Source organism: Capsicum annuum, chromosome 3, assembly GCF_002878395.1.
Source record: "Capsicum annuum cultivar UCD-10X-F1 chromosome 3, UCD10Xv1.1, whole genome shotgun sequence".
Taxonomy (NCBI): Eukaryota; Viridiplantae; Streptophyta; class Magnoliopsida; order Solanales; family Solanaceae; genus Capsicum; species Capsicum annuum.
The window spans coordinates 233,961,429-233,973,982 of NC_061113.1; the positions used below are offsets into that span (position 1 = coordinate 233,961,429).

Consider the following 12,554-nt stretch of genomic DNA (forward strand, 5'->3'; position numbering starts at 1 on the left):
ATTTGACAAAAAAATTGAGAAAAACATTAAGCTTTTTAAAACATTCCAAAATAAGTTCACTAGGCTTTGGCCATAAGCTTTAAGACCTCCATTTGAAAAATATACATTTTCATATAAATTTAAATGATAGGGAGTATTATATTACTTTATAATATTTATTTTGCATCATAATAGTCAAGCTCAAAATGAGGAAATGGTTGTACATAATGTTTTACAAATTGCATACAAGAAATATAATTTCAATAATAATAAAAAAAGGGAATACTACAAATTTTATTACTAAATAAAATTAGAAAGAGTACAGCACAACCCTTAAAAACACCATTCACATTCTCACAAGCCTGCCCTGTGAATCGGAAATTGGAGGGATAATTTTGCAGTATTCGGCCTTTAACGATATGTTTTCACTTTAACTTTGTCTCTCCCAACTCTTCTTCGCCTATAATATTTTATTTTTATTTTTCTGAGAGGCAAGGGTTTTGGCATCGACTGAAATTATTATTATTATTATTGTCAGCAAAATGAGTGATAGAGAAGATTCTCCAGATTGGCTCCGCGCTTTTCAGGTAATCACTATGCACTTCCAATCTCTCTTTAATTAGCTGTGTCATTCAATTTTAACTGATTTTCAACTTTAATTTTGTGTACATGCACGTAGTTTTAGAGCGCACATTTGTGTCAGGGTATGCTAATTTGGGGCAATTATTTTAAGAATTTAAGTTCTGTGCACTTTCCGTGTACAAAATATCTATCAGGTAAACTTTGACTTGATGTTGCAGCTTACTCATTGTTTTCTTTTTCAATTTTTAGTTAAATAATTGGATAACTGCAACCTGACAGTATAAAATATTTTGTACACTGATAATGCACAAAACTTAAAAATCTTATTTTACACTGTATATAGTTTCGGGGAGAGGTGGTTAGATATGATATGGTGCAGCTTCAGCTTACGAACGACATGAGCTTATATAGGAGGGTGTGGAAGTCGTGTATTAAGGTAGAAGGTTAGTAGGTAGAGGAGTGGAGTGGAGTGACTGTCTTGCTTTTCAACGGATTTAGGCTTTGCTGTGTCTGTCGTATTGCTAGTCTTGTTCTTATATTGTCTTGCTTTTGATTTGTATCTCCATCTATTGTTTCTTGTGTTTCGGTTATTGCACTATGTTGTTGTTGTTACTGATTTCTTATTAGTTGATATGTTTTCTTCATTCACATTTTCCTTTTCATACCTGCTATGATTTGCTATACTTGAGCTGAGGGCCTTTTGGAAACAACCTCTACGAGGTAGTGGTAAGGTCTGAATACACTCTACCCTCCTCAGACCCCACTTTTGGGATTTCACTAGGTATGTTGTTGTGTTGTATAGTGGTCACGCCGAAAGCCTTAGGTGGGGATGGGAGAAATACTAAGAAAAAAGAATCCCTTTTTTTGTAAATTCTTTTGAACCTTACCCTTTGTATTAGTCACCTAGATAAATCTAAATGGACAAACTGATTAGGCTGAATAATTCCATATGTGTAACCACTTACGATAACTTAATTGCATACCCTTCTGGTTCTTAGGGTTGATGTTAATTCCTGTCCAGGTTGATAGTTTAAGGTCATCATTCGAGTATAACTTCTGCTTTTTTGATATTAATTCGTTCTTCATGACTTTATTTGAAAGCACGGGCATTCTTCGGTTATTATTTGTTCTGTTGCTGTTCCATGTTCCCGTTAATGACCAAGACAATACAACAACAACAACAACAACTCGACTCAAATGCCCTAGCAGTTATACATTGTTGTTATCAGACTAACGTCATATCCCGTATAATTCCACAAAGTGGGTTCTGGGAAAGGTAGAGTGTACCTAGACCTTACCCCACCTTAGAGGTAGAGAGACTGTTTCAATAGACCCTCGGATCAAGGGAAAAATAATCTAAAGCAATTCAGAGAAAGAAGTAACAAGTAACAAAAGTACAACAAAGTAGTTAGTAACAAAAACAACAGATGATAACAGGGCAGTAACGACAACAAAATAATATGAGGGTCGAAGTACAAGAAACAACAAATAATAATAGAAATTGAAGGACAAGAAACTAGTGGAGCAACACTATAACTTCTAGCATCGACATATAACAAGACAACGCACCGCTACCTACTAACTTTTTACCCTAATCCATGTCCAACTTTCTATAATGGTCAAGATATTCTGATGTTAAATGATGCAGGCCCCTGCGGCGATAACCTTGTCATCCGATTCTGAATCTTCCTTAGATGATAAACATCTAAGTGATGATGAGGATGGCATCAATCTGAGTAAGCTGTTTCAGAAGGATAAAACATCACTTTCAGAGGCCAAAAGCAGTGAAGATGGGCATGAATCTCAGCTAACAAAGATGTGTGAAGTAAATTCTCCAATTAAAAAAGTAGATCGCACACCTACTAGGAAGAGAAAGAAGGAAAATCAGAGTGAAAAAGAAGGTATACAACTTATTCATTCTACCGACTGAATCAACATTAGCTTGAAAGTGCAAAATTAGAAGGGAACAGTAAAGATCTTCCTTTTCCCAATGATACAGGAAAAAGCACCGACAAGGGTTCCGCGAAGAGAAAAGCGTTGGAGAAGCCTTTTACAGATAAAGTAAGTAGCTTCCTATTATCAATCTTTAATTTTTGTTTTACTGAACTAACATCAGTCATGGAAGTTCAGCTTTTATCATTGACAGAGAATATAGAGAGAGTGGGTTAAATACTTACATACTCAAAGAATAGTAACGAAGCCACGATATCCTTCGACTTGTACGATACCAGGTTGATGCAGTGTTTTTGCTCATATGCAGCTTAAATGAGATCCCTAATCTTTGCTTTTATATATATTTGTGTCCCTATCTCTAGTTAGCTCTATACCAGTCATATTTTGGAGATGGTGCAGTCAATGATTGCTCCATCGATAGATCATACTTACAGCATGAGTAGATGACAACCATGCACCACATGTGTCCGCGTTCCTGAAGACACCCTTCTTGAAAGAGGATTCGCGACAATCAGGCACAAGAAAATAGTGACTTCCATGGACAATCAGTCAACTATTAGTCATATTTATAGTAAATGAAGAGTAAATGATTAAAAGAGCCTAGACAAATCTGTACTATGATAGTTTTTTGATAGGACAGTTATTCTCCTAAATATTTTCTTGTAGCATTCACTGTGGAAATTGACAGCAAATAGCCTGAAAATGCACTTCTAACTTATCGTTTTCAGTTTCTTCATAGTATTCTCTCCTTATGAAGCAAAAGATGTCCACTAGCTAGCAGTTTAATTTGGCTGGAAATACTGTTCTAGGTTTCCAGAATAGCCGAGATATTTCACACCTCTTAGTATGCTAGAATGATGCAGTTGTTTAAGATGGAAGTTTATAATGTTTGAAATAGCTGCTCTACCAGAATCTGTTCTTGGACAATTGATTTTTCTTACTTTGATTAACTCGTCCAGAATCCTGCAGATTAAACCTTCTGACATATTTCTATCCTTACTCAATATAACCTTTTAAAGTCACATGAACAATTTTCTCATTCTAGGTGTCACTAAAGGTACTCCCACTTGTTATCATTAGTTTTGGCAATTGGTACAAGTAGTTATTTACTTTGGCCATCCTTGTGAAAATTATCACAATATGTTGTAGCCTGTAGGCATCTCGTTTCCTCCTTTAATCAGTTGCCCAAGTTCATGGACATTAGGCTTAATCCTCAGAGTCTTTGGATCTCCCATTCACTTTATTTGATAACTAATATGCAGAAGCTGTCGACCGTAGTGATCTTAGTTCTATCTCAATAATACCTTTGGTTCTCACAGGAATCTGGTCATCCAGTCTGTGCGTTGTCATCGGATTCTGAGTCTTCTCATGACGGGAGTTCAATAAAAGCAGAGGAAGTCCTTGACAAAGATTTGCTTATGCACGATGCTAAGGCTATTAAACAAGAAGAAAATGATGAACTGTCCAAGAAAAAATCTCCTAAGAAAAAAGCCAAGAAAGGGGAACAGGAAAAGAAGGTAAAACTAGAGAATCAGGTGAATGAAGGTAAGCCGGCTGGTTCTAGCATCTGAATCCTAACCATATAGCTTATAGCCTGGTTGGCCAAGCTTCTAAAATCAGATAATTTTGAAAAGTGCTTTTCGCAAAACTACTTTTGGTAAGAGGCAGTTTGTGTTATTCTCCACACACAAAAAAAGGGCCAGTTCGTGTTTGGCTAATTAATTTGAAAAACATTCTTGAGCTGTAGTTAGTGTTTGTCGAAGCTTTCATAAGTGCTCCTAAGTGTATTTTCTCAAAAGTGGTTCTTAGAAAAGCACTTTTGGAAAAAAGCTACTGTTTTTAGCTTCTGAAAAATAGTTTCTGCTACTCCCAGAAACAATTATTTTCTCCTAAAAGCTTGGTTTAACACCTAACTTTTTAAAAATAAGCACTTTCGGCCTCCCAAAGGCTTGGTCAAACAGGCTATTAATATATTAGAGGTGAATGGATCTCAAAACATTTAATGCAAGTGTCCTTTTAACCTTAAGTTATGGTCTAGCGCTCTATATCTTGTAGAGTTGTTGATGTTGATTTTCCAGACATTCTATTATTGTTCTTTGTAATGTGTTGTTTGAAATTGGTATAGAGAAAGAAGACCTGGATGCTGTGGAGGAAAATATTCCAGAGAAACAAAGTGGACAAAATGTGAGGAACTTTAGTAATCCATGATGGATCTTTGGATATGTTGACTGTTCACTGATTCACTTTTACGATTATTGTGTATAGTTGTCATCTTCAAGGCTGCCTTTGGTGCTTCCCGAGAAAGTACAAAGGACAAAGGTAAAGTAAGCAGAGTGCTGTGACTCTTTGGTATAGAGGTGATTACTATGGTTTGTCTGTCTGTCTCTTTGTTCTTTTCCTTTTATTGATAACCTCTCTATTCTTTTCCTTCCAGCAAGTTTCCTTCTCTAATTAGCCAATTAGTTCAGAGATTCCTAGTTTGCACCGCCTTTCCTTTTTTTTTCCCCCAAACTGAGAAGTATCTTTCTAAAAGTCAGAGAAAGAGGATATGGTGTCTTATGCCAGTTTGGCATCTAAAATTCACCATGCTATGTTTTTCCAAACAAAGCTGTGTAGGTGACACTAGTTGAATTCTCTCATCTGCCTAAGCTTTTGGCGGGCAGAGTTACCTTATTTTTGCGGGTAATAGTTGAGGTGTGCTCCGATTAGCAAGACCGTTGTCAAAAATAAATAAAAAGGTCATCCAGTTCCAAAATAAATAAAAAGGTCATGTTTAGGCATTAACAAGTTGGCACTTCTATGGATTTTTGATCAAATTAGATGTCTTTTTTTTGTTTCTCAACTGTTGTCCGACAACCGCATTTGGAACCCCGATCAATCCGGATTCTCGTCCATAAGGCCATTTAAGGGTGGAGCGCTCTCTAACAGGATCAACTTAGATGTTGTTGCTACAATGGTTATTTTTTACTTGTATTTGTTTTTGTTTCCTTTTTCCCAATCCGTTCTGTTATTTTCTGCTAAACTTTGTCAAGCTTTGCATCACTTTGATATAGGCACTGGTGGAGTGTGAAGGTGATTCCATAGATCTGAGTGGTGATGTGGGTGCTGTTGGGAGGATAATTGTTTCAGATGGTCCATCAGGAAACCATGAAATGCTTCTCGATTTGAAAGGTACACACATGTTCCTGAAATCTTTGTTTACCAAATTCTTACAAGTCCTGGTCATGGTTTCTTTTAAATATGTTTAAACAATGAAATAGCTCATCATTATCATTCTGGTGTGACAAGAATTTGTTCACTTGAAACTATATTCTATCATATTACCTTAGCCCAATGTTAGACCACATAAAATAAGCACATATTCTGCTTTAGGTTTGAGAATTGAGACTAGCAATTTCCAAAAAAATTCTTGCAATCTTATTTACTATGGTTAATACGAAATTGTGTATTAACGCTTTAGTTCTTTGATATCTCAGGAACCATATATAAAACAACAATATTGCCTTCCAGGACGTTTTGTGTGGTATGACACTCTTGTCTCAAGCAATGATTTGCTGCCTTTACCTATTCCCCTCCTGCTCACCCACTCATCCACCTTCTCATATGTAGATCTAACATAAATTTTCCTTTTTCTAGGTAAGCTTTGGACCATCAGAAGGAAAGGTTTGTTTCTGTCTTGTTAATTGATTAATCTGCCGTTTCTATCCATAGTGAAGAAATTGAAGAGACGACGTTTAGATTTAGATCTGTATTCTGACACCGGTTTACTGTCTGTCTCTCATTTTACTTTCCAATTTATCAAAGTGTTTCTACAAATTTTTAGAATTAAGATTGATTTGTGCTGTTAACTGATGATTATGTGCTCTCTGATCAGGTGGAGGCCATCATGAATGACTTTATACAGCTGAAGTCACATTCAAATCTTTATGATGCTGAAACCATGGTTGAAGGTAGCGGTTCTATCTAATATATATCTATTTTTTTAGCAAGTAGATTTCAACTGTCTTCCTAGTGTTTCAATTTGGAGATAAAGCCATTTACAGTCCAATTTGAATTGAATACATTTGAATCGGTCCTTCTTATATTAATAGGGACTCTTGATGGTTTCACTTTTGATTCGGATGAGGAGGCTGATAATTTGCCACGACAAGCTTCCCAAGGCGACCAGAATGAGAATGTTGATAATCAGACCAATGGGAATGTCAAAGCAAAAACTAAGAAAGCATCGGTAGGCTCTGTTCTTTTTCTTTACCACTAGCAATTGGTTCACTTTCTAGATCATAAATTGAGGTTCAAGCTCGCTGTGCAGGCTATGGAACAAAAGAAGGGCAAGAAGGGAGCGAAGACACCAAAGAAAGTACAAAAGAAACCTCAAGCGCAGAAGAAAAGCAAGAGCAAAAAATAAGATATGACTGTACATCATTTCAATCGTTATGTATTCTCATTGTTTTCTTTTCCCATTTTCGTTCTTTTCTCTTCTGCGTCTGTCTACTCATTCTGGTCATAATTTTTTTAAAGCTAATGAAAGTGTCGTAGGAAACTAGATAATTGCTAGGGGCCACACAATATGCATTATTTGAAAGATTTTCGCATGATGATCCTCCATATTACCATCACTGCGTATGTTGTTGTTGTTGTTGTATTACCATAAAAGTTCTATCCTCTGGGGAGCTTCAATCTCTGAATGTGATATACTTTTCCTTTGTATTTGTCCTGATGCGGGTGAATTTAGAGCTTTGTTTGTTTTTATTCAACGAATCATCTGATTTTCTATACTTTTGTTAGTGTGCAGAATGTGATACTAAATAAATCAAATAAAGAGGCACAATGTTGTAGTACAAGATACTGTCAGATATTGTAAATAAGTTGCCATTTGTATTGGTTTTGCTATAAGTTTCCTCAGGAATGCCCAGCTATTTCTCGAGATAACATTCCTTAACTTTGTCATATATCCAGTCAAATTCTACTCAGTTCTCTTGTTGTACGCCAAATCATATCCTGATTTATGCTGTTTTTAACTTATTTATAGAGATACAAACTGAAATAGCAGTGTAATCAGCACGGGGAAGGGAAGGAGAATGTTTGACGATGAGACCATCCCTGGGAACTTCTCCATTCTACTTTCTTCAATAGGTAGAGTTGTTTCTCCACTGTTGGGTCTCTTCATCCTGTTTCACATTCCAATAGTGGTAGTATAGGGGAAAATTGAAAACATAAGATCTAGTGTTTGGATAATGAGATATGCTTTATACACATTACCCATTCATGGGGCAGAAGATGACTCTGTAGTCGGAAGCCTTGCACGTAAAGGTGCTGGTGCCATCATCATATGCATAGCTATAAGCCCTTGGACAAGCTCTTTTAAAGATGCTGGAATAGAATGATGGACGACAAGTTGTTGGATTGGCAAACTCTCCTGCACAGCAATATTGGTCTAAACCAAAGGCCTCACATGCACTCTTGCATGCTACTACATTTCCTCCTCCATCTCCCCCCACTACTTGAAGTTCTTTCGGACAACCTGTAGATTTTTGGAAAAATATCGGTTAGTTATCTGATTCATGCTTCTAAGCTTATTTGCATCTGATGTTATGGTACTATGGTCGGGCAGTCAATGAGCTGGATAAAAATCATGGAAAATTAAGGGTTCAAATTCTAGTGGAGACAGAAGCTTGGTGATTTATTCACATTTGCCTCAGCGTAGTGGCGCATGCGCATACGTATCAGTGCTTTTGCTTGGTGGAAGGAAGCAACTACATAGGGGGCTTACCCATGTTAATATTGGAAACACAACCAGTGGCATTGCATCCACCATGGACTCCCTGTGGTGTTGCAACGATTGGCAGATTATAACCATCAACGATGCTGACATCGTAGAAATCTTTGGTGTCTCCCGTCCCTAGAGTTATCTCGAAGAGAGAGGCAGGTGGTGTGGCACCAAGGCCATCACATTCAAGCCTACCACCACAGTCACCTGTTTGACAAGAGCCAACACCAGACGCATCAAAAGTGCAGCCAGTTCTTGCCCAAATACGACCTGACCATCCCGCAACACTTGGAATCCTGACACTTTGGCCAGCATTCAATTGAAAACCTGTCGTGGAAAGTTGAGGAGATGAGGAACCAGACAATGTTCCAGGCCATATTGTATACGGGCAATTGTTAGTAATGGTGAAACTGCTGACAAAAGAATGAGAAAACAACGCGCCAAAAAGCAACGAAATTGTAAGCTCTTTCCAGGATGTTATACTGAGCATATTATTATGGTCCTTTACTTTATGGCTAATGTCTTTCTCCTATCCTTCTGGAAAATAGAGCTAGGGTTAAGGGGAAATGTAGAACACAAAAATGAAATAACCTGCCATATTTGTAGGTGGAAAGGAATTTGATATATTTGATACAAAATCCAAAGTGGTAAGTTGTTTAGCTAATTCATCAGCTGCAACACCCTACCTCTGGATTTAGCATTTCCCAATAAAGAGGCAATTCCTTTCTTTAGCAATTTCAAGGATACATGTCTATAGAAACCATACCTAGGTTTTTTATTTATCTTGGAAATGAATCAGTTTTGTTTGTAGTGCGTAAAAAGGTTAAGACCTTATGAAAAGGGTATCTAGATTCCCATAATATATATATATATATATATATATATATATATATATATATATATATGAAATTAGAAAAAGAAACAACATATTAACTAAAAAACGTAATTTAGAAGGAGGTCAAAAAAGGCTACTAAAAGTTAATAGAAAATATAAAGTTTATTATAACGACTTATTAAGTGCAGTAAATTGGGAGATACAAGGTTGTGAGAGAGACTTAGAAAATAGTACTTCAGCCATAAAGTGGCTTAGAGAACGCATTAACAGAAAAGCTTATCAGTTAGGATAATAAATGCCAATTAGATATATTGAGTTTATCCGAGAAATTCAAAGTCAATATTACAGAGAATTTATATATAAACATCAACTTGTAAAAATCCGAAAACAATTTGTAGAAAGATCAGAGCTGTTAAATAAAGAAATAAGAAATATAGAAAAAGATATTTTAAATTTTAAAGAAACAGACGAAATAGTTACCATAGCATCAAATTATTATAAAACAGCTTTAATTAGCGACCAATCTAGGCTAATAGAACATATACAGGAAATAGATTTGGATATAACCTATACAAACAGTAGATTAAAATATCAAACTAAGCTAAGCAAAAAATATCTTAACTTAAACCACTTAGGATAAACAAGATAGCTTCATTAAAACATCTCGATTACCTAGATCTCAGATTCCAACCTGAAAAGAAATACAGAATATTAAAAAATAATTCTACCATAAGGTGTAATTTTAATCAAGGAGAACATATTTTACATTCGGAAGATAAACAATATAATACAATAATAGACTTTCTAATAAATTTAAGCGAAAAAATTCAGGAAAAAGATAATAGTATAATAAGAACTCTAGACCACATAGAAGTTACTCAGAATAAATATAAAAAGACACTAGATAAGATAGAACAAAATTTAGATTATCTTAAGTCTCAAGAAGTAGAAATCGACAGAAAAATTCAGTATTTAAACCATAAGTTTAATTTGAAAAAAATACCTACAAAATTTGAAATCGAAAAACTAATAGCAACTATAATAGAAAAACCTAAAGAATTGGAATTAAAACAACTCAACTAATATCTAAGCTTGTAGAACAGGTAGAAAACATAACAACGGAAATCAAAGACTTACAAGAAATAACAAAAAGATTAGAAGAAATATCACTTTCATGAGCGAATAAGATATAAATTACAATAAAGCACTAGAAAAATCAAAAAATTATCATAGTGACCCTGAAGGACTATCTAGGCATATACCTTCAAGTCAAACAGATAAAATCCTACTAAAACAAAATAACACTATAATAGAATTACTATTAGATTTACACAAAAAGATAGACATCTTAATAAAAGGCAAAGAAACTCAAAAACCTCTCCACAAAGAGCCAGAGTTACCCGAACTACACAAGAAAATAGACATCTTAATAAATAAAGAAACCCAACCAAAAAATAACCTAGAAATAGACGAACTAGTTAACCAATTAAAAAGAATTGAATTAACTCCTAAACAAGAACGAAAAAACATAATACGAAAACCACAAAAATGGACTTTCTATTAAATAGACGGAGAGCCATCGAAAATAATACAGGACAAGGAGAAGAAAGACAAAGAATAAGTTTTTCAGAAAATAGAATAGGAAATAATAATATATTAGCAAGAATATGCAGACGACAACCTAATGCAGAACAGAATCAAGAACTCAACGAGATAATAGATGTAGACAAAGACCTACAAATTTTTCAACAACATCAATTAAAATTACTAAATCCTAAGACACTATATAATGCAGGATATTTTTCGACAGATAACCAGTTATATAGACATTATAGAGAAGAACAAATATCTGCCATAGGAGAAGACTTTAAAATATTAGATTTAGTAAATGCTCACTCTCTAAAACATTTAAAAAATAGAATGGTATTAATGCATATGGGTTTAATAGTTATAGGAATAAAAGGATTAACTAGAAAAAATTTAGGATCCAAAGTATTGATAACCATATATGATGATAGATGGTCAGACATTAAAAAATCAATAATAGGATTAACTGAAGTAGATATGACTAATAATGGAGGAATATTTTACATAAGTCCAGACTTTCTAATGAATTTAAAAGAATTTGGACAAAATATTAAAATAGGAATTCAGACTAAGGGATACGAAGAAATGAATAGCGAAAATAATTTACTAATGTGCATAGGTTTTATTGGAAAATTAACTTTAAGCAGTAATACGAAATTTAAATTAAAAGTAAATGATGTAGTGGAAATAATGGGAAATAAAGGCATAAGTTTAATAAAACCAATAAAAATAGATCCCGAAATATACGCAGGTTTAGAATGGAATTTAAATAAATTTACTAAACGAAAATTTTTTTACACCAGACTCTCATCTATTATATACTACGAGTAAGGGAGAAACTTCGGTAAGGTTTACAGATTACAACTACACAGCCAAAAGAAATTTAGACGACGATGAAACAGAAAGTAATATAGAAACAGAAAGCGAGTTTATGAATATAGAAGTCCTCCAAGAGGGATATGAAGTAGACATGGCCATAGAAAAGGCTGAAACTTTAGCGGAAGAATATAAAAATATAACTTTTAAATGTAAAGGATGTCGAAAAGACGACATGCAAATTGAAGAATGTATAAAACATTTCAAAAACTGTTTAGAAAGAAATGATAATTTCGGATATAGAAATAACAAAACTAGCTTTGAAAGAAAAGATGAAGACACACTTTCTATATTTCCGATTCTCACAGCTGCTCTTTCCACACCTCCGGATATCTGGTGCCAAATTGTCGCCCCTTTCCTTATTTCTTTGATAATAGAGTTGGCTATCTTTGTGGCATCGATTGTACAAGTTCGTGAAGAGGGCTGGACGAGTGGAATGAGGGAAAGCGGCTCGATCGACAAAAAAGAAGCGGTTTTTCGCACAGAACTTGAAACTTTGGCTCATTTTCTTTATTCTTTAACCTGGGTCTGACTGCTTGACTCACCAACCTTCAAGTCTTCCTCCATCAGGTCATCTTTCGGAACCAAGCCTTCTGAAAGAAAGCTCATCAGAAAACTCCGTTGACGAGGTCTGTAAGTTCTACTATCAGTTATAAAGAACTAGCAGAATTAGAACCAACTAGCTCCTCAAGTGCTAGCCCATTCCAACAGACAAACCCTAATCCTCAACCAATAGATTATAGTACAAGTAATGTACCTAGAAGACCAGCAATTAGGATAAACCCCGATACAGAACTTAGGGGCGATCATATAAAACCAGCAGGAAAGAGAATGCCGATAGAGGAACCAATTAAACTACAAGAAGGCGGTAGTAAAGGTAAAATTCTAAATATAGCAGCACATGATCCCCAAATGTGGGATACAGTAATAGACTTATGGAAAGAAATAGTAGCTGCAGATTACTTAAGACATTAT

At 35.0% G+C, this 12,554-nt stretch overlaps 2 protein-coding genes across 4 annotated transcripts; one reads left to right on the top strand and one right to left on the bottom strand.

Annotated features, from left to right (window-relative positions):
* Positions 1-264: 264 nt before the first annotated feature.
* LOC107862978 (DNA-binding protein BIN4) lies at positions 265-7,221 on the top strand. Of its 2 annotated transcripts, XM_016708709.2 has the most exons (13): positions 265-417; positions 518-566; positions 2,210-2,462; positions 2,561-2,622; positions 3,834-4,059; positions 4,640-4,698; positions 4,780-4,833; positions 5,568-5,685; positions 5,991-6,037; positions 6,151-6,177; positions 6,389-6,464; positions 6,606-6,742; positions 6,824-7,221. In XM_016708709.2, exons 2-13 carry the CDS (start codon positions 522-524, stop codon positions 6,917-6,919), a joined length of 1,200 nt encoding a protein of 399 aa, XP_016564195.1. In that variant the 5' UTR covers positions 265-417; positions 518-521; the 3' UTR covers positions 6,920-7,221. The 2 variants fall into 2 exon arrangements, with proteins under 2 accessions (XP_016564195.1, XP_016564194.1); XM_016708708.2 differs by having other exon boundaries at positions 269-566.
* Positions 7,222-7,369: 148 nt separating this feature from the next.
* On the bottom strand, positions 7,370-9,083 carry LOC107862979 (pathogenesis-related thaumatin-like protein 3.5). 2 transcript variants are annotated; one of them, XM_016708711.2, is made up of 4 exons: positions 8,873-9,083; positions 8,285-8,608; positions 7,774-8,035; positions 7,370-7,682 (listed from the first exon to the last, which is right to left on the bottom strand). In XM_016708711.2, the coding sequence occupies exons 1-4, from the start codon at positions 8,877-8,879 to the stop codon at positions 7,538-7,540; spliced, it is 738 nt and encodes a 245-aa protein (XP_016564197.1). In that variant the 5' UTR covers positions 8,880-9,083; the 3' UTR covers positions 7,370-7,537. The 2 variants fall into 2 exon arrangements, with proteins under 2 accessions (XP_016564197.1, XP_016564196.1); XM_016708710.2 differs by having other exon boundaries at positions 8,285-9,081.
* Between the last annotated feature and the right edge of the window lie 3,471 nt (positions 9,084-12,554).

Coding starts and splice junctions, on each gene's coding strand:
- LOC107862978 (XM_016708709.2), top strand. CDS start 522: ATGAGTGATAGAGAAGATTCTCCAGATTGGCTCCGCGCTTTTCAG. Junction 6,038..6,150: donor CTTCCAGGACGTTTTGTGTG/GTATGACACTCT, acceptor TCCTTTTTCTAG/GTAAGCTTTGGACCATCAGA. Junction 6,178..6,388: donor TTGGACCATCAGAAGGAAAG/GTTTGTTTCTGT, acceptor CTCTCTGATCAG/GTGGAGGCCATCATGAATGA.
- LOC107862979 (XM_016708710.2), bottom strand. CDS start 8,771: ATGCTCAGTATAACATCCTGGAAAGAGCTTACAATTTCGTTGCTTTTT. Junction 8,036..8,284: donor TGTTTCCAATATTAACATGG/GTAAGCCCCCTA, acceptor AAAAATCTACAG/GTTGTCCGAAAGAACTTCAA. Junction 7,683..7,773: donor ATCTTCTGCCCCATGAATGG/GTAATGTGTATA, acceptor AATGTGAAACAG/GATGAAGAGACCCAACAGTG.